This window comes from Hyperoodon ampullatus, assembly GCF_949752795.1.
Source record: "Hyperoodon ampullatus genome assembly, chromosome: 8".
Taxonomy (NCBI): Eukaryota; Metazoa; Chordata; class Mammalia; order Artiodactyla; family Ziphiidae; genus Hyperoodon; species Hyperoodon ampullatus.
The window spans coordinates 61,343,977-61,367,648 of NC_136921.1; the positions used below are offsets into that span (position 1 = coordinate 61,343,977).

The following is a 23,672-nucleotide window of genomic DNA, read 5'->3' on the forward strand; positions in this document are numbered from 1 at the left end:
AGATGGAGATTACGTTGGAGTATAAGCTGAGAACTGAGTGTAATATACCCGTCTAATAAAAAAAATTAATAATCAACTATATCCCACCATGGGGAATTTGTTGCTGGATATGTTAAGTTCTAGCTCATGTCTCTCCATCCTATGACTATTTTCTTTTCCTCTCTACCAGGTTTTCTTTTCAATTTCCCCAAATTCCTTTAATTTCATAAACAGAATATTTCTCCATCTTGTACTCAAAATCAACCTTGTGGCCTACGCATGCATGGCCAAGAACTCATTAAAGAGCTCTGTCAATGGATTTCCATCCTTTAAAACACAAAGCATTGGGATAGCTTGGAATTCGTTTTTTCTTTATATGATACAAATTTTAGGATGTGCTTCTCTCTTTACTAACCTCTGTAAGCAGAAGGGGGGCAATTTCAAGATTTATTCTTCCCCATTTCACAGAAAAACCTGTGGGGATTGTTTTGTTTTTTCTCTTCCTTTCTTTTTCTTCTTCCCCATCCTCCTTCTGCTACTGCTCCTTCTTTTCCTTCTTCTCTCCACCCAATACAAAGGCAGTGATTGTAATTGATTCTTACACCCATAATTTAAATGAAGAACAAAGTATGAAGTCCAGTCTGAAGGAAAGGGGGAAACCGGGCACCGTGTGATATGGCTTCTAGTCCCAACTCTGCAATGTACTAGCAGTATGATTTTGAGTTGCTTCTGAAGTCTGGGATTAAAGCTATGGTTTACCTATATCAGAAGGGTATTAGCAAGACTAAATTAGATGATGGATGAAAAAGTACATCCTCAACTATCAAGGACTACCCAAATGTAAGAGAACGAATACCAGATTGTGAATTCCATCACTGAAGGTCCATGAGAACGAAGCTGCTGACTGTCTGTGATAAAAGGCAGGAATTCAATCAAAGAGCAAAGAACTCGGGGACTGAGACTTTGGGGTGCCAAGGTCAGAGTGGGGCCAATAACAAGACTTGACTTGAGATGGAGCGCTACTAGAATCCTTCTATTTCTCTTGCAGAGGCAGATTTGATCTCTGAGGTTGCTGCAGGTTCAAACTTAAGAAATCTTACTCTGCTCATTCTCCTTTAAGGCTGAAGGAGCAAAGGGTTAATTACCTTGTTATATTTGTCTCTCTTCCAAATTTTCCACATGGGCTTTTTTTCTTAATTAGCCATCATATGAAACTAGGAGAATATTTATTATTTACTGTGTGTATTAAATTTTATGTCTTTTCTTCTTAATTCTTAAAATGGGTAAGTTTACTACTTTTCATATTTCTCTCCTAAAAAAGCAATGTTTTTATTTGTTGTTGTTATTGTTGCTTTTATTGTTTAGTTGTCGTCCTCATTTGACTTTTCTTTGGGTCAGTAATTCTTCATAAAAAACAAAATGAGAAAACCTTCTGGCGTGTTTTAGATTAATTGGAAGAAGCAAATAGTTTCCCCATACATTTTCTTATTCTTAATGCTTTTCTTTTTATCATTTACCCAATTTATATATGATACCTAGAAATGCCCACTGAGTATTGGTTAAATTATATGGCTTAACTTCAAGGCTCTGTAGTAACTTATTAAAGTATATTTTATAAAGTGATTTTGGTCGTCAAGATAGCATGACTATACAACGACTTATGTGCATATGTGGCTTGTTGCCATGGTACTAAGCCAGCTCCAAAGGAAACATGAAATGCACACCTACATGCCAATTTCAATCTCAATTATATATCTACTGCAATTCATTAGACTTAGGGATTCCAAAGGGTTTATACATTTAAAGACTTGCTTAACTGGTTTAGAATTTAACTGCTAGCCAAGGTACTCGGAAGGAAAGCATTTCTGAATAATTCCTCTATTTAAAATCTTCTTTATTTTTACCTCGACAGTAGGTAACATATAACAACGCATTATACATAGTCTTATTTTGTGTATGTATGGCTTACTTCTATATCATAAATGCTTTAAAAGCAAAGAATGTCTCTACTCCTCCTTCCCCACCTCCTAGTGCAGATACGGATATCTATATAAGTTTCTCTTAAAAATGTTAGGCTTGACTGAATTCCCTGGCAGTTCAATGGTTAGGACTCTGTGTTCTCACTGCAGAGGGCCTGGGTTCAGCAAAAAAAAAAAAAAAGTTGGGCTTGAACGGAAAAACTGGTCCACAAGTATCAATCAAGGTTCACTTAAGAGTTTCCCATAGCTGTTTAATATCTCAATGCAACAGTCTAGGTTTTATTTGGAAATGATGATGATTTTAATATGTCTTAGGCCAGTCAAAGCAATTTTGAAAGCTTTGTTTGATAAGCTTCTTTTATCCCAGTTACATCTTTTGCTTCTCTCATCTCCCCTTCCCCTCCACCTTCTCCAATTTCTTTCTTCTGTATCCCTCACATTTCTTTCTGTTTTGTACTCTCTCTTCTACTCTCTACACTTCAGCAATTACTTAGGAAAAAAAAGAGTCTGGCATTTTCCTACTGTAACTCAAAGGAAACCAAGCCTGAGCATATCTCTATAACATAAAGACCCCGTGGGTTCATTTTTTTGGGGAAAAAATCAGACCAGAAAGGAAAAAAATCCAGATTTAAAAAATGTCACAATTAGATTTTTAAAAAAGTATATATAGTTCAGCTTGTTTACTTGGAAAAGGGACTCTTAATGTTCTTAATTATGTGTAAGTAAATAATCTAGGTTGATAGAATTTTAGAGGAAGCTGCTAAAACTAAAATGTTTGAGAAAACAGATATTGCTTAATGGACAAAGAAGCCGCTGTACACAGCGCCCATTGAAAAAACTGAGAAGTAAAGGACCCATAACACCCACAGGTGACTGGGAGAGTGTTTTGATATTTCTGCAGGTGTTTGTCTATAAAAGCATTTCAAGGTGTAGCTTTCTACTGATTCGACCTTGCTAAAAATCAATCTAGGAACTATCATTTGCTAATCAATGTTTTTTATCACATTTTCCAAACATTTTTCAGGACATGAGAGTTTTTAGTTCCTCCTTCTTGAGAAACAGACCCCCTGATGGGAGACCCTAAAGCCACCTCTGGACTTCCACACTATGTCTGCCCTGAATTGAAGGCCCTGTTGCTGAATTTCTCCAGTTTGCAAAGCAAGGAATTTCGCACTAAACTTGAGTTTGTAACTTAAAAATAAAACCCCAAACCTGCTCATCTATTGCAGGTAAATGTACTCCCTTTGTTTCATGATATGCATTTAGATGCATTTGAAATAAAAGGTAAGTTAAATCAGAAATCTTGGAGACAAGCATGTACTATTTTAAAACAGAGAACGTCAAATGTTGTTTTTCACCCCAGTACCAAAGGGTATTTCACAGGTAATTTCTCAGAGCTGATGTTAGCTAATTATTAGCTATCATACCCTGCCTCCCATTCTAAGTGACTATCTCCTGGCAGAAAGACACAGCTAGGAGTGTTTTGTTTCATTTGTCCTTGGAGTTTTGTTATCAACATCAAGAAGGTAGACTGAGCCAAAGTTAGAAGAATTCTGGAGCTAAGCAAAAAGCGACACATTTAACAGTCCCCATTAATTGGGGTTGTTACATGATTAATTTGAGAAAAACAGAAGAGACCGATTTCTTTACAACTCACAGTTGGATGCAACGCACTAAAAGTAATCCTGTAAATTACATTTTAAATCTTCAACATATTCCGAGCAGATAAATTAGTGGCATGATTGACCAAACTCCTTTTAAAAGTACACATATTACGATGCATCATAGTTATAAACAGATGGTATTTGGCCTCCTTCCTATTCTCAACATTTGGAATTTCTAAACTATGTGAATTAAACAATAATATTTTATAAACATACAAGGGATTTTGCTCACTGCTTTGTTAACATAGAAATTATACAATGCTGACATTTATTTAAATTTTAAAAAGTAAACAACAGTGTGCATTGAAATAAAGCAAACTAAAATCAACACAGAGAAGTATGTTCTGTGTGCATATTACCTACGATGGCACTGGCCTTTTTAAGGGAAGACATGATGGGTTGAAGAACAAATGGTAGCTTAGATGGGTCTAATCCTTTGTACTCCAAAGGCTCATTTAACACCTCTCTGTAAACTATGGATATTTATATCATAATTGGCTATTTGACCATCATTGTTCATTTACTGTATAACCTGCTATTATGGAGTTAAAAGAAGTTTCCCTTCATTGGCTCATCAGCTCTCATAGTAGTGAAAGTGTACTTGCAGTTTTGAAAACACTTCCACAAACGGGAATCATTCTGACACTTCTACTCAGAATGAGAAACATTATCATTATATCAATAAGTATGTATTTTTTTCTTTGGGGGATATTATTGCCAGAAAGAAAAGGAAATGTATCAGAGCTTAAGGTCATTTAGTGAGATTCCTTTCTAAAATTACAGTTTTAACCCTTTGGCCACATTTTGGAAGGGAGACACATCTGCTGAGTTGATGTACAAAATAGAAGGCACTTGGTTTTCAAACACTATTCTCAGATTTGCAAAGTTGTCCTGGGATGAATAAATAATGAATCAGATATTTCAATCTGTTTTATGGTTTTTGAAAGCCCTGATTATCATTGTTTAGAGACATTCTCTTCTCAATGCACTTCCCAACTGTTCTTGTTCTAGCTTCCAAGGCTGGGCTTAGGTAGGCCACCTTCCCCTACCTCGGTTTACTCCTGGACTGCTCTTCTCACATTTTAAACAAACAATCAACCAACCTCTACGTTCAGGTCTACAGTTTGAGGACCATTTCAAACCAGAGGGGGTAAAATCTCGAGTGATAGATGCCAGCGATGGTCACCAACACAGCAGGCTAAGGTTTCTTATATTTGGTCATTGGAGTGCACCACTTTAGCCTACAATCTCTATTGGTGGGAAAGAGAGGGAAGTATGCTACAACTTAGATGGACAGAAAAGGAAAGGGCTCTGCTGAAACCAAGAACAAAAGGCATTTTTCTCTTAAACATACAGTTTTAAATGTGTATATGCAAATAAATACCTAATGATAAATAGTAATACTAGCGGGAAGGAGGCCCTTTTAAAAACATAGATGCCTCAAAATGATATTAAACGTTTTCCCACGTTTTTTTGGAAATCAATGTGATACTTCTAGATATTCTCCTACCCAAACACTGCTTAACCTCTCTGTCCCCCACCCTCTTTGCGCCTCCTAAATAAACAAATGGTGGTCAGGAGGAGAAACAGTTTGCAATCCAAAACACAGGTATGAAGTGAAAAGAAAGGCGACCTGAGGGCTGGCAGTGGGATTGAAATCACAAGTCTGAATATATGAGAGATTCGAAGAGGAGTATTTTAAAATTAATAGCCAGAATCCCTGCCTGGAAAGTTCCCGAGCCCATCCCCACTCCCTTCTCTGTTTTTGCTTAAGTTACATTTTTTAAAAAGGACAGCGGGAAGAGAAATCATTCTTTTTGCTTCATCTTTGTCGGATTCTCTCACTGAGGTATGAGACTGGCCGACTCAAGGAACCAAGTACAATAAAATACTTAGACGAACAGAGAAGAGTTCTGCCCGCCAGGGCTACGCCGCCTTCCCGGAGGTGCGGAGGGGGACCAGTCAAGCCCGGCGCGAGGGAGCCAGGGCAGCACTGGGCCATCCGCCACGTGTGCGTGTGTCAGCATGTGAGTGTCGGTGCGCGCGTGCCGGGGTGCGTGCCCGCGTGTGTGCGTGACAGTGTGCGCGTGTCGGGCTGTGCGCGCGCCGGCGTACGCGTGCCGGCGCGGCTTTGCCCGGGAGTCCGAGCGAGTTGTGAGCGCGAGCGCGGCGGTCGCCCGGGGCTCGCTCGGCCCCGCCGCCTGGGACGCGCCCGGCGGCCTCGGGGCTCCTCTAGCTCTCGGTTCTGGGCTCAAGCGCCGCCGAGGGGGCTCGGTGAGGACTCCGTGACCTCGACGTCCCCCTGCGTCCCGTTTTCTCTCGCCGGGAGAGGTGTAGAACTACCTCCACGCGCTTTAGCCGGGATCGAGCGGGGCACTGAGGGCGAGCGCCGCCGCGGACCGGAGCTCGGGCACATCGGCCCCGGGGAGAGGGCGCGCGGCGAGCGCCCGCAGACCCTGGACCCGCCGGACCCTCGGCCAGCCCTTCGCGCTCTCGGAGGCTCTGGCGCCGTTGCCCCGACGCTCGGGGCGAGCAGGGCGGGCGCCGGGGCGCGCGCTTTCGGGCAGGCGAGCGCTTCTTCCGGCCGAGGCCCCCGCGCCCCGCCGCCGCCCCTCTGCCCGCGGCCCAGTCGGGCCACCCGAGCACCCAGCCTGCGGCGCGGGGCCAAACGCAACCGAAGGCAGAAGACCTGAGAGGCAGGGAGACAAGGAGCAAAGAGGTAGCCAGCCCCAGACAAGGAATCCTTAATTACAGATTAAAGGCAAGCGAAACCGTGCGCCACATTTTCCATGTGTCAGCTGACGGCAGCGACAAAAGGAAACACAGAATGCTGGGGGGAAAAAGTCCTCTTCTGTCTCCCCCCACACACCTTTATTAACAGTGAAATGTAAAATACATGAGGTAGTGACTCTGGGTAGGTGGTGCCTTGGGCCAAATCGCAGCTGCTCGTTCCTCGCTCCTCGTCGAGTAGGAGGACAGTTTGGTGATGCACCCAGAAGTCTGGGGAATCTCTTACAGAAAAAAAAAAGGACTGTAAATACTCCGAGTAGATTTTGCTTCCTAAAAACTTCCTTACACATTTTTAAGTTTTAATATTTGGTGTTTATAGTGTTGCAATTCATTATCTTCCGTGAACTACCTCGCGCACGCGCGCGCGCACACACACGCACATTTTGTTTTGCAATTTGCAATTTTGTAGATTCCATTTTTTTTTCTGGCCTGATATCACAGCATTAGAAATACAGAAGAAAAGCCAAGCCGATTGAAAGCCAGGGAACATAGCTGCAAGCACCAAGTTCCCTCATGGTTCTGGGCTCTGGAGGAAAAAGGAGAGATGTATGCGTTGATGCCCTTTCTCTTAATTCATTATGATCACAAAACAATTTCCACCGTGTCCCTGGGATTTAAGACGCCAGTTCAACTCCATGACGTCCTAAATTCTTCACAGGGGGTAGAAAAGTGTTCAGAAGCCGAAGTCCACTCTGTGACCATCACAAACCTCTAGTTCTGTGCCCTCAATTTCTAACACAAATTAGAGACATGACCTTTGAGGGTCACCCTGAGGCACCAGGCATTGCACTTTTCTGTGTTTTCTTCCTCTTGCTGCTGGGTCAGCTTGGGAAATAGAGGAATTGTCTCTTTGTTAGTAATGTGTTTACTGATACAATTGATGCAGCAGGTTGGAGGCAACAAGACCACCTTGCTTAGTCATTTTACCGCCCTTTCTCTTTGTAGATATTTTTCTGTCTTTTATTTGTAACTTTTCCACCAGTGCCATTTTCCCCACAGCATTTAAAAAAAATTCGAAGTGCTTTTCCATGTGGTTCCAGTTAACTGATTTGCCCACACCCCAAATAATGCTATTTGCATTCAAGATTAATAGCTGCATATCAGTACTTCTTAAATACGTCCTGATCCATATTTTCAGTTTAAATGATTCTTACATTATTGGCCAGACAAACGCCTGAAAGAGTAAGTCTGTGGACTGGTTACCAGCCAGATGACGGCAGCGTTACACTCAGGGAACACAATTACAATTTTTGCTCTAGTCTCTTCCACTGCAGAAGGCAGAGAGCCTTCCTTATTTGCCACCTTCCCCAGATGTGGTAGTAGATGAGCAGATTAATAAATTGCTGTAAATCACACCAAGTTGCAAGCCCTCCCCCCTTCTGGTACATATTTAGGAAAATCTTTTAAAATCTCCCTCAGCATCTAGTCTGATTTAGCCACACCCACTCCACATTTTGACTTTCTCCTTCAGTAAAATAAAGAAGGTGAAAGAGCAAACTAGGAGTTTTTCTTTCCCTATAGCTTTCCAGTGTTTTGAGAGGATCATCCTGCTGTCGTTTTAGGCCAGTTTTGTTAGTTCGTGTTTTTACCACCCACCAAAGAACAGCACAGGATCGAGTTTATATTAATAAATGATGTTCATGACTAGGTTTCTAAATGCCAGAGTTATGATTTATTTTTTTAAATGGGTGGAGAAAGGAGAGCGGCAATAAAACTAGCCCCTAAGTCACTCAAAATCCTTGGCTTCACACATCTATGTGGTTATTAATTTTTTTTTTTTTGGTCTTTTTAAGTTTTGTTTACATTTCCTTTAAGTTCTACTATTATGGACTAAATATTTTTTGACCATTTACCTGTGTCCGTAGCTTCAAACCCTATGTTTATTATAGTTAGATTTATGAAAAGCATTACATGTTCCCCTTTTCTACTTTCTAAGTGTTTATAATTGTCCCTATTTATCCCCCACCCTCGTTAAGAATTTCACAATAAAATCCTGTACCAAATAAACTCTGCAACTTCAGACACCGCAGGAAGAAGACATTAATCCACTTAGTAGAATACCCAGACCTCCCCCTCTCAATTTCAGCTCTTCTTAATGTAACATTTAGGCACGCAGCTGGCTCCTTAGACTTTCCTCCCTCCCTTTCATTCTGAATCATATTGGCCTTGTTTAACCTTCATTTCCTTTCCTACCCCCGCTCATTTGTCCAAGTACTTTTCTTTGACCACGTTTGTCTCTCTCTCTTTCTTTTTGCTACCCGGATGGAAAGCAATAAATATAGTTTTCTAAGACCTTAATACTTTCTGTCAAAATCCCATTCTCCCTCCCCATTCCACTATTAATGCTTTGTACAATTTTTATGCATCCTTCGGTTGTGAAGTTACTGCTCTGTATTTTTCTGATTGATCATTAAGTTGTGCTGGCTTTTGAGAACTGCCTCCATAATCCTGAAGCAAAGCCTTTTTACTTGGCATGATCTTTGCCTTTGGAATGCCTTTCCTGGCAAGGACAGGCGTTTTGGTTTGACTATGATTCTTAAGTTACAATTCAAGGCTAATTTGTTCAGTTAGGTTTCTACTCTAAGCAGCTCTGTTTCTCACTGTTAAGTGCTCCATGAGGCTTAGTTGAAGGGTGTGCTGTAAGCTCAAGATGTAATATATTTATATTGTACTTGATTATCAGTTTTCAAAAACAGCTGCATGCTTTGATATCTGTGTAAGGAAATATCAGAAGATAATATACCATTGGTATTTATTACTCTATAATTAAGGATGTGTCAGTGTTTCCTTTTTTAAAAAAAACCCCTATTTTCAGAAATTCATATCTCAGGCATAAATTTCCCTATGAATTACAGTCTAATACCATATTAGAAGTATCTCCTTTTTAAGTTATCCCTCCCCTTCCTTTTCTTTCTAGGGAAATAAGTTTCAGGATGTAACTTCTGGGTTACTATCTGGGATGAGAGGAAGCAGGCCCTATGTTGCACAATTAAAGGTGCTTCTGCCACTGATGCCACCTGCTCCCTCTGCCCTAGGCCCCTTGCACCGGGTGAGATCATGGGGGCTGCCTTTTGGATAAAGGGCCAGCCTTCTATCTATTTGATAGGCAACTTCTCCTTGCATGATGCAAAAGGCAATAAAGAAGCCTCAGCTGTTCAGAAACATCACAGGTACCGCAAAGTCTGAGATTTTAGGACCAGGAATCAATCCTTTTGCATTCCTCTTCTCATGGTTACTTAGACTGCAAATGCAGCCAGGTCAGGAGGAACATGAAATAAATCTATAGTCAGTTACTAGAAACATCTTCATCTATATTTCTTCTGACAGTATACTGAGAAGCAGGAGAAGGAGGGAAGGGGGAAAAGATGGACAGCCAGATATGTTCCTCTTCCCCTCCTTTAAGGGATGGTCTTGACCAGTTGAATTGACCACAACCTCCTGAAAGAGGCTGAGTTCTAGACCTGCCTCTACCACCATGGGACCCAGAGCAACTCAACCTCACCTCAGCCCTCAGTTTCCCCACAGCTAAAATGGGGACGTTACAAAATAAATGCTTACCAGCAGGGCCAGGAAATTTATGTGATGTATAAGTCCAGCAGGGTGTAAGACACAGGGAGTGGCAGGGGCCTGGGATGGATGTAGGGACCCAAAGACTCCCTACAGGCATAATAATGGTCATAATAAAAACACTTAATAGTGGGATGAATTAGGAGATTGGGATTGACATGTATACACTAATATGTATAAAATAGATAACTAATAAGAACCTGCTGTATAAAAATAAATAAATAAAATTTAAAAAACATAAAAAAATAAAAACACTTAAAATATCGTCAACACCACAGGGCCTCTCGTTCGCCTTCTATAACCAACTGTGTGGGCCACCCCCTGCTGCCCTTTGCACTCTCCTACCTGGTGAGGGGAGAAATAGTAGGGAACCAGGGGTTCCCAGTGAGTCACGAACGCTGAACTTCGTGCTTCCTGAAAGACAGGTGGGTGACAATGACACTATCCCATGCAGGCAAAGACTTATACAAAACGTCTTTCTGTTTCTATAAGGCAGTCTGGCTTTTAAATAAGCCTTAATACGACGCCTTAATTTTCACACTTGTGAAATGATGACAAAACATTACATTTTCAAATATAAAGGACTTAAGATTCTCGAGAAAAGTGTGACATAAGTATCTCTAGTAGAAATCACATCTTCTAGCACTCCATCTTAGGTCTGCTATTTAGATGCAGTAACTAATAGGACAGTAAACATTTTAGATTATCTCTCAGGAAACATCAGTTCTTTGTATCAGTTTATGGGAACAACGATGAACCTGTCCTAGGGTTGAAAGTCATTACCACAAAGATATGGGAGAGAATAAGGAATCACTAAGGTGGTGATAAGTGATGGGAGGACCCCTGAAGGTACTGACCCCAAATTCCAATTTAGGAAAATGGGCCAGAGGATGAGTGGGGATCCTGAAATCATACGTAACTCACATGCAGCTAGGGCATCCTGAAGATACTAGGAGGACTCCTTTCATGGCAATGAAAGTCTTGTGTCTTAAAGAGGAAAGGGGACAGGTAACAGTACAGGAAGTGGGCAGAGCGGTTAGCAGCTCAGACAGCTCTGTGCCCTACCACAGAGCTCTGAATTTTTCAAGATAAAAAAAGATCGGCTGATATAACAACTTCCTACATCTTCCTCTCTTTACTCTTCAAAAGGGAGTTTATTGAGCTATAGTTTTCCATCTTATATTTATAACGCCACAGGCATTAGTTAGAAATGGTGACCAGCAGCCCCAGGAAAAAGGAACCCACAGACAGTCAAGTTTTTCTTCCTAGGTATGGTTTGTTTCAGGGTCAAGGTTAGGTCCTTGGCTCCAGGTAAGAAGAGGAAACTCTTCTCATGCAAAACTGGCGGTTAGGGCAGTTTCTTTCACTGTCTGGAGGAAAATGTTTTCTGACTCCATCAATAGTTTAGAGTCGAGAAATGTTAAGAATGGTGCGGTAGCAAAGTATTTAGAGCTCTTATATTATACATGGTAACCAAAGTATCTATAGCTCCTATCAAAAGGTATATCCAATAATAACATTTAAGACATGTAAAAAGTCATAAAGGGTAGAAATAAGCCTTTGTGTGCTATGACCCAGCTTAAGATTAACTGTACAGTAAGCACATCTCTCCCAGTTATATGTCTGGTCTTCCCACCATCACTCCTCTGACTTAATCATTATTGTAAATTTGGTGCTAATTCCCAAGTTTTTTGTTATACTTTAATCACATATGTCCATGTCTTTGAGCATCATGTAGAATTGTTGCATATTTTTAAACTTTCCCAATTACATCTTAATGAATAATTTTGAAGGGAGGGCACATTATTGAAGCATCAGATGTCCTGTATCTGAATTCAAGTTTTAAAATGAAACATGTTCTCCAGCTTTCCACTGAAACAGAAAGGCACTCAGGGTGATACTTGTCAATAGTCAATAGAAGAATATGAATATGTCTCATAGACTATGTCAGCATTAAAAGACAGCATGGACTATCATTTGAAAACTGATTCTATCACCCACAGAAAGTATCTTGAGACTTAAATGAAAATTTTTTTGCGGCTCATAATATTTCTGGGTAGCAGATGCTTTCTCAAAAACAGATTTTACTTTTAAAAATATCAAATATAATTAACACCTTCAACATAAAATGAAATCTTTGCTTCCAGATGCATTTCAAGGTGTTCAAATGAATTTGTGCAGTCCTCTACGGCTGAGTTTCCACTGACTTACTGACTGTGCTGCCATCTTTATGTGGCATGTCTGAAGAACTGAGAGCTAGAGCAGGGCATTTAAACTCAACCATATTTGAAGGATGCTTGTTAAACCAGGAGCATCTGGGGAGAGGTCTTTTGACCTATTCCTGATTAACCTGGTATAAATGAGTAAGTTAAGAACTAGATGCTCTTCTATTTATTATAGAAACACCTAGCCAGAAACACAGATTAGGTAAATTCAGGACAAGCATTCTGGACATTGTATCAAGGTTGATAATGGGCAGACTTTTAAAGACATTTAAGATTAAAATTGGTTTAATGATTAATTTAAAAAGAATAAAATGAACAGAATTGAATGCTCAAAAAAAATTTCTTTTTTCAACAACCGTACTAAAAATAAGAAATAATGGGACTGTTTGCTCTCTTTAGTGAAAGTAAGGGAAATAGGAAATAAAGAGTCAACTTGTACCGTTGATTATCCTCTGACTTCAACAAAATATGGGCTAACAACTTACTTAATAACCCTCCATGCCACCATGTCATGGCTGTTGAGAAGCATACACGCACCTACACACACAGATACAGTTCTCTTTTCAAATGTTAAGAATTACACATTTACAAAACTTTTTATTGCTTATTTGCACTAATACCAAATCTGACAGAATAGTTTTAAGAAGTGACCATTTTAATGTAAATTTTTATTCCAGAAGTAATGCTGGGCACAGCTAAAGACAAAATTTGATTTGAATTTATGGGTGTAGAAAAAAACCCTCCATACACAGGTAACTTGCAATATCGTGTTTGCCAAAATCAGGCAAATATTTAAATGTTTTGGATGCACTATCTGAACAGTAATTCATGTTGTTTTCCCATCACTTAGTGAGAAAAACATATATGGATAGTTGTACATATAATATCTTGTTCACTATAAAATGTGAGCTCATTATTTGCAGGATAGTAAAACATAGTAAACTAAGCACTGTTTCTTGGCCGTGAGCATGTAATACTGTTTTGAGAGACATCATCTATGACATGGCACCTTTCTGACTGAAGCATCTCTTTAGATGATAAACCCTGTTCAGGAGAATAGTCTAAGAACATCTTAGGCATATTTATATCTTAACTTTTCCACTCAAAAGGAGCATAACTGATAGATTCCGAGTTCCACAGTCTCAGACCAGAAGGGACTTCTCAAATAATTCCCGAGCTCTTTGTTTATGGGTTGGGGGTAATTTGTTCAGTGCCTTCTCAGAAGGGGGAGGAGGACTCAAAGCTAGTGCTGTGATGTCCATCACACACATGGCTCTCACTGTGTGCAAAGACAGAGCTTGTTGTTTCTGCTTCTTACTCTTCCTGCTTTTAAATTCCCTGACCTCATGGGCCTTGAACTGCTGCTTTCTCTGATCTGCAAGTCTGCCTCTATCCAGAGGGCTCTCTCTGGCCCCCTGACCTTGATCTATTTCCTGCTTACGCTTTTGCTACCTGTGAATTGGGCCCTACTAGACTTTTGAACCAGTGCCCGCTCTATCTCGGATGCCTGCTAGACCACTCAATTCTTCTAAAAGCCAGAGAGCCAGGCTTGGCCCTTGTCTATCCCCCTCTCCCTGGCTGCTTCTCACTCTACAGCTTAGAGAAGTTATTCATTTCAAAAGCTAGGAAAGTTACAATTTACCTGCCAGTAAACAGAAGATGGTTTATCAACAGACTCTACCTTAATGACTACAAATGTTTACCTCCTGGTTTCCAGAATGCAAAGAAAATCTTGGAAATGTCATAATATCTTACAAACATTTGCAAAACAGATCCTTGTTCATCCGGAAAAGAAACAATTGTATTCATTGTCTCTGACACAAGGAAAGTGTTCAGTGAGAAACATACAGATAGATGTACACACTTACACTGAAATGAGATATGTTAATTAAAAATTGCAGTGGGCACTTTATTAAAAATTTATTTTACGATCTAGCCATTCAAAACATCTTGACATCAACAAATAGAGCAGCTTGACTATTGGAATCATAAGTGATTTATCTTGAAAAGATTATATTTGTAGCTGGATGCAAATACTTTTGATGGATATTTATATCAAAATTACTGGTTTTGTTAGAAGTATTTTAATTTCTCTGTTTTTATCCCTGGAAAAAAATTAAAACAAGTATCTCAGTGTTCCTTTTATGGATGAGATGGCCCCACTTAGTGTATTTCCCATGTTTGTCTGAATTACAGCTGTTTATCTTGCAACTTTCTTTAACATAAATTAAATGCAAATGTAACTCTGTGAATCATGGGAATACCTGCCAGACCCCTTATTAATACCTTCACTTAAAAACCCCTGTGCCAGGGAGTCATTAATTTGCTAAAAGAAAAGTGCTAAAGCAGCCCTTTGCCCACAAACATTTCTGAGATGGCTGCCCAATTAGTTGGTAGCATTCTGATCCTCCTTTCAGACCCTGTGGCCCTTTGAGGACACAAGAAGGCTCCGATGATAACCTGGCAACCTAGGTAGAAACCCAGCCAAGTGAGAGTGTTTGAAGCTGTAGTTTGGCTGCCATCGTGTCGGCAAAAAGAAAGAATTCAGGCACCATGTCATCCAGTACAAAGGATAAAAACGGATTCAACCGGAAATTCAATGTGGCACCACATATGGGATACATGAGTGCGGTTATACAACAGGCCACATATTTTTTTTGAACAGTCTCCTCCATGTGATGCCGAGGACATGTGTAACCATCATAACGTCTCTAGGAATCTGTATTTAATTTGAGTTGGGGTGGTGGCAGGGATTGGAGATCTGAAGCTGCCACAGGTTTGTGGCAGATGGCTCTGTGTCAGCTATGACAAGCAGCCAGGCTCAGCTTCCTCTGCAGATTTTCTTTTCTCTCTGATCAGGTAAATATGGGCACACTCTGGAAAGTTCTACAGATTCTGCCTTAGGCTGCAAGTTTGTGACTTAGCCCCATCTGTCACAAATCTTCCCTAGGTTCTGCTGTAAGCAGAGACCTGAATTTACCGTGTAGGGCTGCCCAAGAAAAAGGAGCTATTTCACCCTGTAAGGGGGAGGGAGAGAAGAGAAAGCAATGAGGAAGCATTAACGACCTGAAAGACTAAAGCATGCTGAAAATTCATATTGAAAATTTGCATAATTTACATCAATTAGACTTCAAAAAGCCACCAAGTAAATGGTTCTCGAGTTTCATCACCTCAGGAAATCCCAGTTTCTGATTGGTTTAAAGTATAACTGTATTTCCAATCATTGGGGAAAGCTGCCTACCCCCTTTTTTCTGCAAATGGGTACATTCGACTGCACACATATTTCCTGGTTTATGTTATGGATGACAGCTATTAGAAGTTTATCATCCAACTTTTAACTTTTATAAACATAAGATACACAACACTCTTAATACATGTTTTTGCGGATGTGAATTTTACTTTTAAGTGGTGAAGGCACAAGAGAAATGCCATTACTGTTACACGGAATTTATAAAGCACTTCAAGTTTACAAACGGGTTTATATTCATTATTTCATTATAGCAGGGCCTCAGGGGGAAAATGCTATTAAGAATTAAGAAAAAAAGAATTCTTCCAAGTTTACAGATGAATCATATAGAGGCCAAGAAGTTCACCTACAGCCAGGCTACAAATTAGTAGCAGAGAAAAAGAAGCAGCCAAAACCTCTAACTGATCTTAATCACCCCGAGTATATCTATTGTGCTAAAGAGTTTTTGCTTTTATTTTACTTAAACAAATCAAGGAAAAACCAAGCCAAAACAAAATCAAGGAAAGACGTGAAGAAAGAGAGAGGGAAGAGTAGTGGGGAGGGAGGGAGAGAGATTGAGACTGAGAATTTGCCTTAAATTGTGCTGGTGCAAATGAGAGATTTTAGAAGTTCTAAAAACATCACGAGCTTTTAAGTGTTCATTTTTAAGGAAAAAGTAATGACTTTGGAGGCGTGTTAATACTAGTGAGTACCACCTTATTCACACCTAGAGTAGAAACTCAAATTAAAAGGGGGCTATAAAGTGACCAGTCTCTTGAAGGAACCTTAAAGTGGCTTGGCTGTGGTTCGGGGAGATAGCCTGATATAATTAAGACAAAACCACAAATGGCTTTTCTGGGCACTGAGTCTGAATTGTAAGCTTAATCATTGTTTGGAATCACTTTTAGGTAGAAATCTGAAAATTGCCCTCTCCTCCAAATAACAGCAGGTTATAAAGGTTTCTGGAATGTTGAAGAACTTGAAGAGGAGAACAAAATAAAAATCAGCTGCTATCATCTGAAAAAACTTAAGAAACTACAGTTTACCCTCGTAAAGCAAAGGAAGGATGGCATCTCTTTTTTTTTTTTCCCACACAGAATATCTCTCAATCTGTAAATAAAACTAAATGAAAAATAGGGTGGGAATGAAAATCTATTCTGTTAGTCTGGGCGGTATATGTTTTATACAACTGCCCCACTTGTACTCTTGTGCTATTTTTCAATACCAGTAACAAGGGGGCGAACATAAATTATCTTCTAAAGCATTTTAAAATATAATGATCAAAGTTTCTCTAAAAGCATAAAGTACTGATCTCAAATAATTGTTGGGAACTTTCGGGAAGTAAATTCCCATAGTCAAAATGAGCCAAAAATTACAACTTCCCGGTATTAGACTTACTTCGGTTGTAAAAGGAAGCCCGATGTTAGTGTAAGAAGTTAATCCTTGGCTGATTACTTTATGATTACTTCTCGAATCTTGTGTTCAAGTTTGGTTTAGGAGTCATCAAAGAGCTCCCTATTCCAGATGAAGTGAAACCTACTTTATCTCTGTGGCAAGTGTTTGGCTAATGGGTCAACCTACTTAGAAAAGGACGCGTCCTGAAAGTACAAGAAAGCTGTAGTCAACGGTTGAGCCTAGTGGCAAACTTTTTAAGAAATGGTTTTAGATTTAAAAAAATTCAGAACATCGTTTTTAAAATAATTAAGAAACAGTTTCTGCATGTATTTCTTTAAATATTTTAAGAAAAATGTGTGTGTGTGTGTGTGTGTGAGAAAGAGAGAGCAAAAGAGAAGGAGAGAGAAAGGGAACACACTTGCATGCACGTGAGGAATTTAAACATTTCAAGTCTGAAACCATTTCAGGTGAGAAGTCATGGGCACAGAGTTCTGTAGTAGGAAGAGTCACTTTAAGAAAAAAAAAGTATCAAATTCTGTTTCTGCTTTTCAGTTACTAGCATTCTGTTTCAAATCCTGCTTCAAGTTATAGCCCCCAAACTCTCACTCATATTGAAAGTATAATGTCTCATGTGAGAAGAGAGCCAAGTGTTAGTAGCCTTATTCTAGTCATTAAATTTCTAAGTGTGAATCCATATGAAAAATCCTATCCTAAAGTGAACTCTACATGGTAAGTAGTTGAGATGATTTTAAAATGTAAACTTTTAACAACAGAAAAAGAGAGTAAGGTGTAAAAATGTAAAAGGAGCAAATTAAAGAATTCAGTGACATTCTATCCTTTTAGATCTTAGAAGCATATGTTTTTAAAAGCAAAACAGCACTGTCCAAGGGAACAAATCTAAAAAAACCCCCCAACACTCTCTTTATAGTATACACAAAAGTCTCTTCCATTGCATAAGAGAAGTAGGCAAAAAGCTGCCTTGGGGGAAATAATCCTCTGGTATTTAGTGAGGGCAAATGTTACCTGATATGTGTATATTTATAAAATAAGGTAAAAAAATAGTGTAACTTATTATATCTTAATTATAAAGTTTTAGCAGGCATTCTTTTTCTGTTTTAGCTCTAAATCTTATTACAACAACCCAACTAGATCTGTGGTCCTTCCTGTGATTTTTACCAGTTTGTCCTGACAATTGCATTATAAAGCTCTTGATTACTTCTATTTCTTGGACTAATTTATTAGTTTTTGAGATTAATTTTTGGATATAATGTCATCAAAATCTATGAATGAGGACATATATTAAAGTGTATAATAGATTTATAAGAAAAAAACATCCATGGTAAAAAGTATGTAAAAGGAATTATATATATAAATTCTTATAAATGCTTATGCATGAAACACTAATTTATAAAACTTTGAGCTGGACCATTTTAGGATGCGTGGACTAAAAATATATGTAAACCATAGTAACATGAAAAAACATTTAATGTATAGGCTATCTTTTAAGCTATAGGAGAAACAATTTGGTATATTAACAGCATACCACTAAGCTGACATTCTTTCAAAGATTTTCCAGAAGTTGTTGGTAAAATAAATAATTATAGCTATGTTACGGCAATAGCCGTATTAAAATATTTCAACTGGAGATCTGTTTTTTATTGTAACTAAAAGCAACCTGTTGCAGTAATTTTTGAAATGGTTAAAGATTTGCAGATGCAAAATAACAGGGATAATAAGGCCTACCTGGAAGCCAAATTAAAAACGGATAAATTTTGATGGTGGAAATACAATTATAAATGCTTCACCATTTTCATCACAAGGTAAAAACATTCTTCCCTGCCCCTTTTTTTGTACCGATATGTGGTGATGGGTGATAACTAAAACTTGCGGTGGTAATCATTTCACGATATATGTCTGTCATTACGCTGCACACCTTAAACTTATACAGTGCAGTATGTCAATTATATCTCAATAAAACTGAAAAAAAATATTGCCCAAAAATTCACCAGAAGGAAAAAAAAATCAATAATTCAACGGTAAACTCATTGAAAACAGCTTTGTGTCATATGTAGAAAATGAATCCATTTGTGTTAATACATATTATTCTATTTCTTCACTTTCATAATCTGCACATTTTGATAGTCTGTCACGTGGGAAACTATTAAATTAATATTTTACTCAAATAAGACCACGACTGAACTTTCAAAATTAGGAAATCTGGATGTAAACCTTGGAAGTCTGTTTTCTCTTTGAAGCTTCCCATGTATACGATACAATCGTATTGACTGAAGGAGTAATACTGAAGCCTGGAACTGTTCAGTCAGCATTTTAAACTATTATGAGCTACCTTCTGAACCATTGCCAAGTTAATAGACAATGAAAGATAATGAGCTTGAAATTGGGTGTTAAATTGCATTTTTGGTTCTCTCCCTTTTTCTTGAAGTTTAGCTGTTTCCTGCAGAAAGAGTCATGTTTTGATGTATCACTATGTAAATATGTATTTTAGGCCATGACAAGGGAAAGGAGAGAAAAAAGGCAGCGAACTGTATTTCATGTAGGAACGTTATATATTAACACAGGAAAATTAAAATATGCTGGATTATAAAACGGCTAGATTGTAAACTATACTGGATTTATGTAAAATGAAGTTGCTACATTCAAAGAATATAAAAAGGTATATTACTCATGGCCTAGAGCCACCTTCAAAACTCATAAAGCAGATTTATCCCAGTTCAATTACTTAGACTTTTAGTAGGGTCTCTTTGTGTTGTTATTTCAACAATGTAAAATTCTTGATTCAAACAAGGGAAAAGAGATAATGAATGAGGGAACTGAATGATGATGCTATTCAAACTCTTTTTCTTCTGCCTTTGTCATTCAGAGAGGATACTGACAGCCTAATTCTAAACAAACAGAGGGTTTTTATGTAATTTTACTAAACTGGACAAAGGAAACATTTGATTCTTCGAAGATCATCTTTAAAGTAGTTAAAAAAATGAACACCAAACTTCATGAATGTCATTCACCTGAAGTTTTGAGGACTGAAGATTTCATTCTGATGGGAAGAAAGGCTTATCCTCATTAGTATAATTGTAGAATCTTTTCTTTACTTCCTTTTAAATTAATGAGTTACATTAATCCAGGTTCATTTTTATAAGCCTCTTGGGGCTAAATGTAAAGGACAGTCATCTTAGAAAACAATAAATTAAAAAAAAAGCATGTACCGTGCATTAAGTGCACGTATTTCATAAGGCCTAGGTTAATACAACTAGCATCCAGTTTAATTAATCCTTGTTAGTGTAACAACTAATATCCCTCCCTAGCATGTTTCCTCTAAACATTAGTATGCTAATTAAATGGTTTTTTTTTTAAGATTTTTCTTTGTACTTCAATATGGCATTTATACCACGTAAATCTCTTCTCAATAACTACCTTATAGAGATGTTTTCTTACAATATCTGGTCTCTTGCAGAAATTCTGGAGCCTTTTTGAAAGCTGTTCAGGTGTAGAATACAGATATTCAGCTGCAGGAAAAACAGATACATTTTTAATGAAACAAAAACCTCAAAGCACACACTTGATATTAGTCACTTTACTAATTAAAAATGCATATTGCTCTGTGCCGCCTCGTGTTTTACATTATTTAAGCATGATTTTATAAGGTTACCTCAGCTCACAAGGATGTTTAATGCTAAATAAGACTGTGTAGTTGTGCTGTTTAGACATCTCCTCTGGGTGATTAAAATACATTATTCTAATGTAACACAATGCATATGTGATATATTTAGTGATGAGAATTTTTTCAAAGAACTAGTACGACAGCCGTATGTACCCTGTACAACAGTTGCATATTATTAACTAGTCAATTGTTGAAATAATTTGGTGTGACTTTCAGTCCTCAGTTTTTCTCTGTGTGTATCATTAAAAAAAAATCTGTAAGCAATTGCAGCAACACTGACCTGCTTATAAAAATCCATCATTATGGGATGTGTGTGCTAACAATGAAGAATGCTATTTGAAAACTTGCTTTTTTGTTATCTTAAAAGAACAGATGGTAAATATAAGCTTACTCTAATGTATTAAAACACATAAAATTTTCCTTAACACTAACATGTTGACTTGCCAAATAAACAATTGCTCCTGCCTAAGTTTATTTTCAAACTTTCTAATTTAGCATGAATCATGTATTAAATCTCAACAAAGACGAAAGTACATTAAAGCAGCTACCTGGAAATATTTCGGGATAAACCAAATCTTTGGGACAGAGTGGGTAACAACCACAATACACAGCTTCCAACCTAAAGAAATTTTAGAAAGAGGATAAAAATATATTAAAAAGACATTACCATCAGAGCCAGAAAGTGGTTTTGTTTGTCTAAGTTACAGTATGAGCCCAGAGTTAACTGGGATGAAGAACATGGTCGGCAGTACAATCCTAAAAGCCAAAGTTGCTCTTTTAAAAGATTTTATTAATCATATACGAATTTCATAGAACAGAACCAACAGCATATGTTTTGTTCACTGAATTAATCAAAGCGCAGCTCTGCATTTTTTTTTTTTGTTTTTAAAATACTGTTTAACACATTTTATAATCAGCAGATAAACACATGTAACAACATGGTAAAGTATGGACAGCTTTTCTTAATAATGCTGCAAAGCCCCAGAATGTTCATTTTTCAAAATGTTTAAATAAAATAGCAAATACTTTAACACTGTAGCTGTAGAAATCATCGAGGCACTTTTAAAAGCATCAGAAAAAAATTTACAATCTGTTGTGATGGGGCATTTTCATTTTAAGCTAAAGCTTCAGAATAGTTACTTATTAGGCAGGATGTAGAACTATTCCCCCCTTTTATTGAAAAACTCTCATGAAGATTACCTTAATGAATATTTTGCTTTCTTGACTCAGAATTCAGCTCATTTTCCATTTTATCCAAAAAGAATACTGTTATTATTAAACAAAGAAACAAGAAAGTTTCACTTTGTGAGAGGATTTCCCCAGGGACCACCTACCTATAGGAAGTTTTTCTTCATGTCATAGCGGTAAGGGTTAAGTACAAGAAAGGTATTGCATCTTGATGGCTGTGTTAGCCCTGCATAATGGCTATTGATCTGACATACAATAAACCTTAAAGATACCACTGTAATTTCTGTTGGCTAGGAATTATGCAGTGAAATTCAAAACACTCTTTAAAATATGTTTATTTTATGAGAAACTTTGAATTGCATCCAAAATGTTGACCAAAGGCAGAATTTTATTTTGAACTGCAGATTTTTTTCAACCCAAGAATAGTTTGAAGTTATGTCAATGTTTACCTTGTTTATTTACAGCGACAAAGTACATGCAATTTAAGCTGTTTTTAAGTGGGTGATGTTTTCCCTATTTTATAACTGAAATTAGTTTAAATGAAAAGTATTTACTTTGAGCTGCAAAGTTTGGAAAAATACTGAGTTCAAAGTTTTGCTTGAGAACTGCTAGCAGTTACCAGATAACACAGTGGAAAGGCACAGGATCTAGTTACCAATGATTAATTTCAAAATCCAAACTAATATCTAATATTCTTTTTTACATAAATAGGGTATGTATAGAAATTCTTATCATAAGCACAGCTATAAAACTGCACTGTGACTGCATTATAAAACATTCACAAAAGTTTTGAGCACATAAACTGGGGATATTCTTTATGAACAAAAAGAAAATATGCACTTTATCTGAAGACACTCAGTTTTAAAATGCTTTGCCAATCGAAAAGCAAATACATATGAACATTCTCTTATAATTATATAAAATCAAAAGAGTGAAGTCACAGGCATTTCAGAAAGTGCACGTTATCTGCTTTTTAATAATGGATTTGAATTAGAGTGTTCTGTTCCCCGAAAGAAAATTGCAGGCCAAGTTACATTTTGAGTCATCGTATGAGCATGTACTCTGCCATTTCCAAAAAAACCTCTGCTAATTAAAATACAGTGAGAGAGGAATGGCATTATTTGATTTAGGAAGAAAAAAAATTTACAAATGTGGATTCCAACTTTTATTTGTAAATTACCTTCTTCGTGGTTATATTTCTAATTCATCAAGAAAAAAAACAATCACCATTTTTGGTTATAATTTTGACCTCTAAAATACTAAGCCTTATTATACACATTATTTATATCAAGACTGTGTTTTAAAATATATTAAATTTGCCACAATATTTTAAAAGAAATTTATAAAATTCCTTCTAAGTTTCTCATATTTTGTTATTTTGAAGAAAATTATCATCTCATGACAGTAATACAATTATTCATCGTTTCAATTCATATGCACTACCAGTTAAATAATAAATAGGGTTCCAATTGATCTATTGTTAAAATGACTAGCAAATGACCTTTTTATTCCAATTAACAAATCATCTGCTAAATCTATGAAACTTAATATTCAGATCTATTCACTTCAATTCATACAATTTATCTGCAAATAGTTGTTGGGCTTTTGATTCTAAATATAATTAGCTGATAATTTTGCTTGGCTGAATTACTTTTCTGGAGGGCCTGCAAAGGCTCTCAGTCGCATTATCTAGCAATAATGAATCTGATAGGTGAAATTTTTTACTGTAATGAGGATGAGACACAGTTGTGACACCTGAGTCTACTAATAACAGAAGACTGCTAATTATCGACAGCACTTTTTTGTGTGATGCAAGGAGAAAAAAAAATCCCTCATTATTAAAAAATAAAAAGTTACAATTATAAGTGACACCGGAGGAGAGTAAATAAAATGGAGTGATTAAAACATTGCTGCTTTAAGGGTGTTTTTAATTAAGTGGAAATGCTAATGTTGTCATACTTAGCAGATGGGATTAAAATT

The 23,672-nt window shown here is 37.6% G+C and overlaps 1 protein-coding gene across 2 annotated transcripts in view; it reads right to left on the reverse strand.

Annotated features, from left to right (window-relative positions):
- Positions 1 to 15,137: 15,137 nt before the first annotated feature.
- GTDC1 (glycosyltransferase like domain containing 1) overlaps positions 15,138 to 23,672 on the reverse strand; it is a gene marked incomplete at its 3' end in the record, with an annotated part of 324,823 nt that continues 316,288 nt past the window's right edge. For both annotated transcript variants that reach the window (XM_079710265.1, XM_079710264.1), the window contains 3 exons: positions 21,053 to 21,123; positions 20,258 to 20,349; positions 15,138 to 15,221 (listed from right to left, as the gene is read on the reverse strand). In XM_079710265.1, coding sequence (XP_079566391.1) covers positions 15,138 to 15,221; positions 20,258 to 20,349; positions 21,053 to 21,123 — 247 coding nt within the window. The remainder of the gene's footprint in view (positions 15,222 to 20,257; positions 20,350 to 21,052; positions 21,124 to 23,672) is intronic.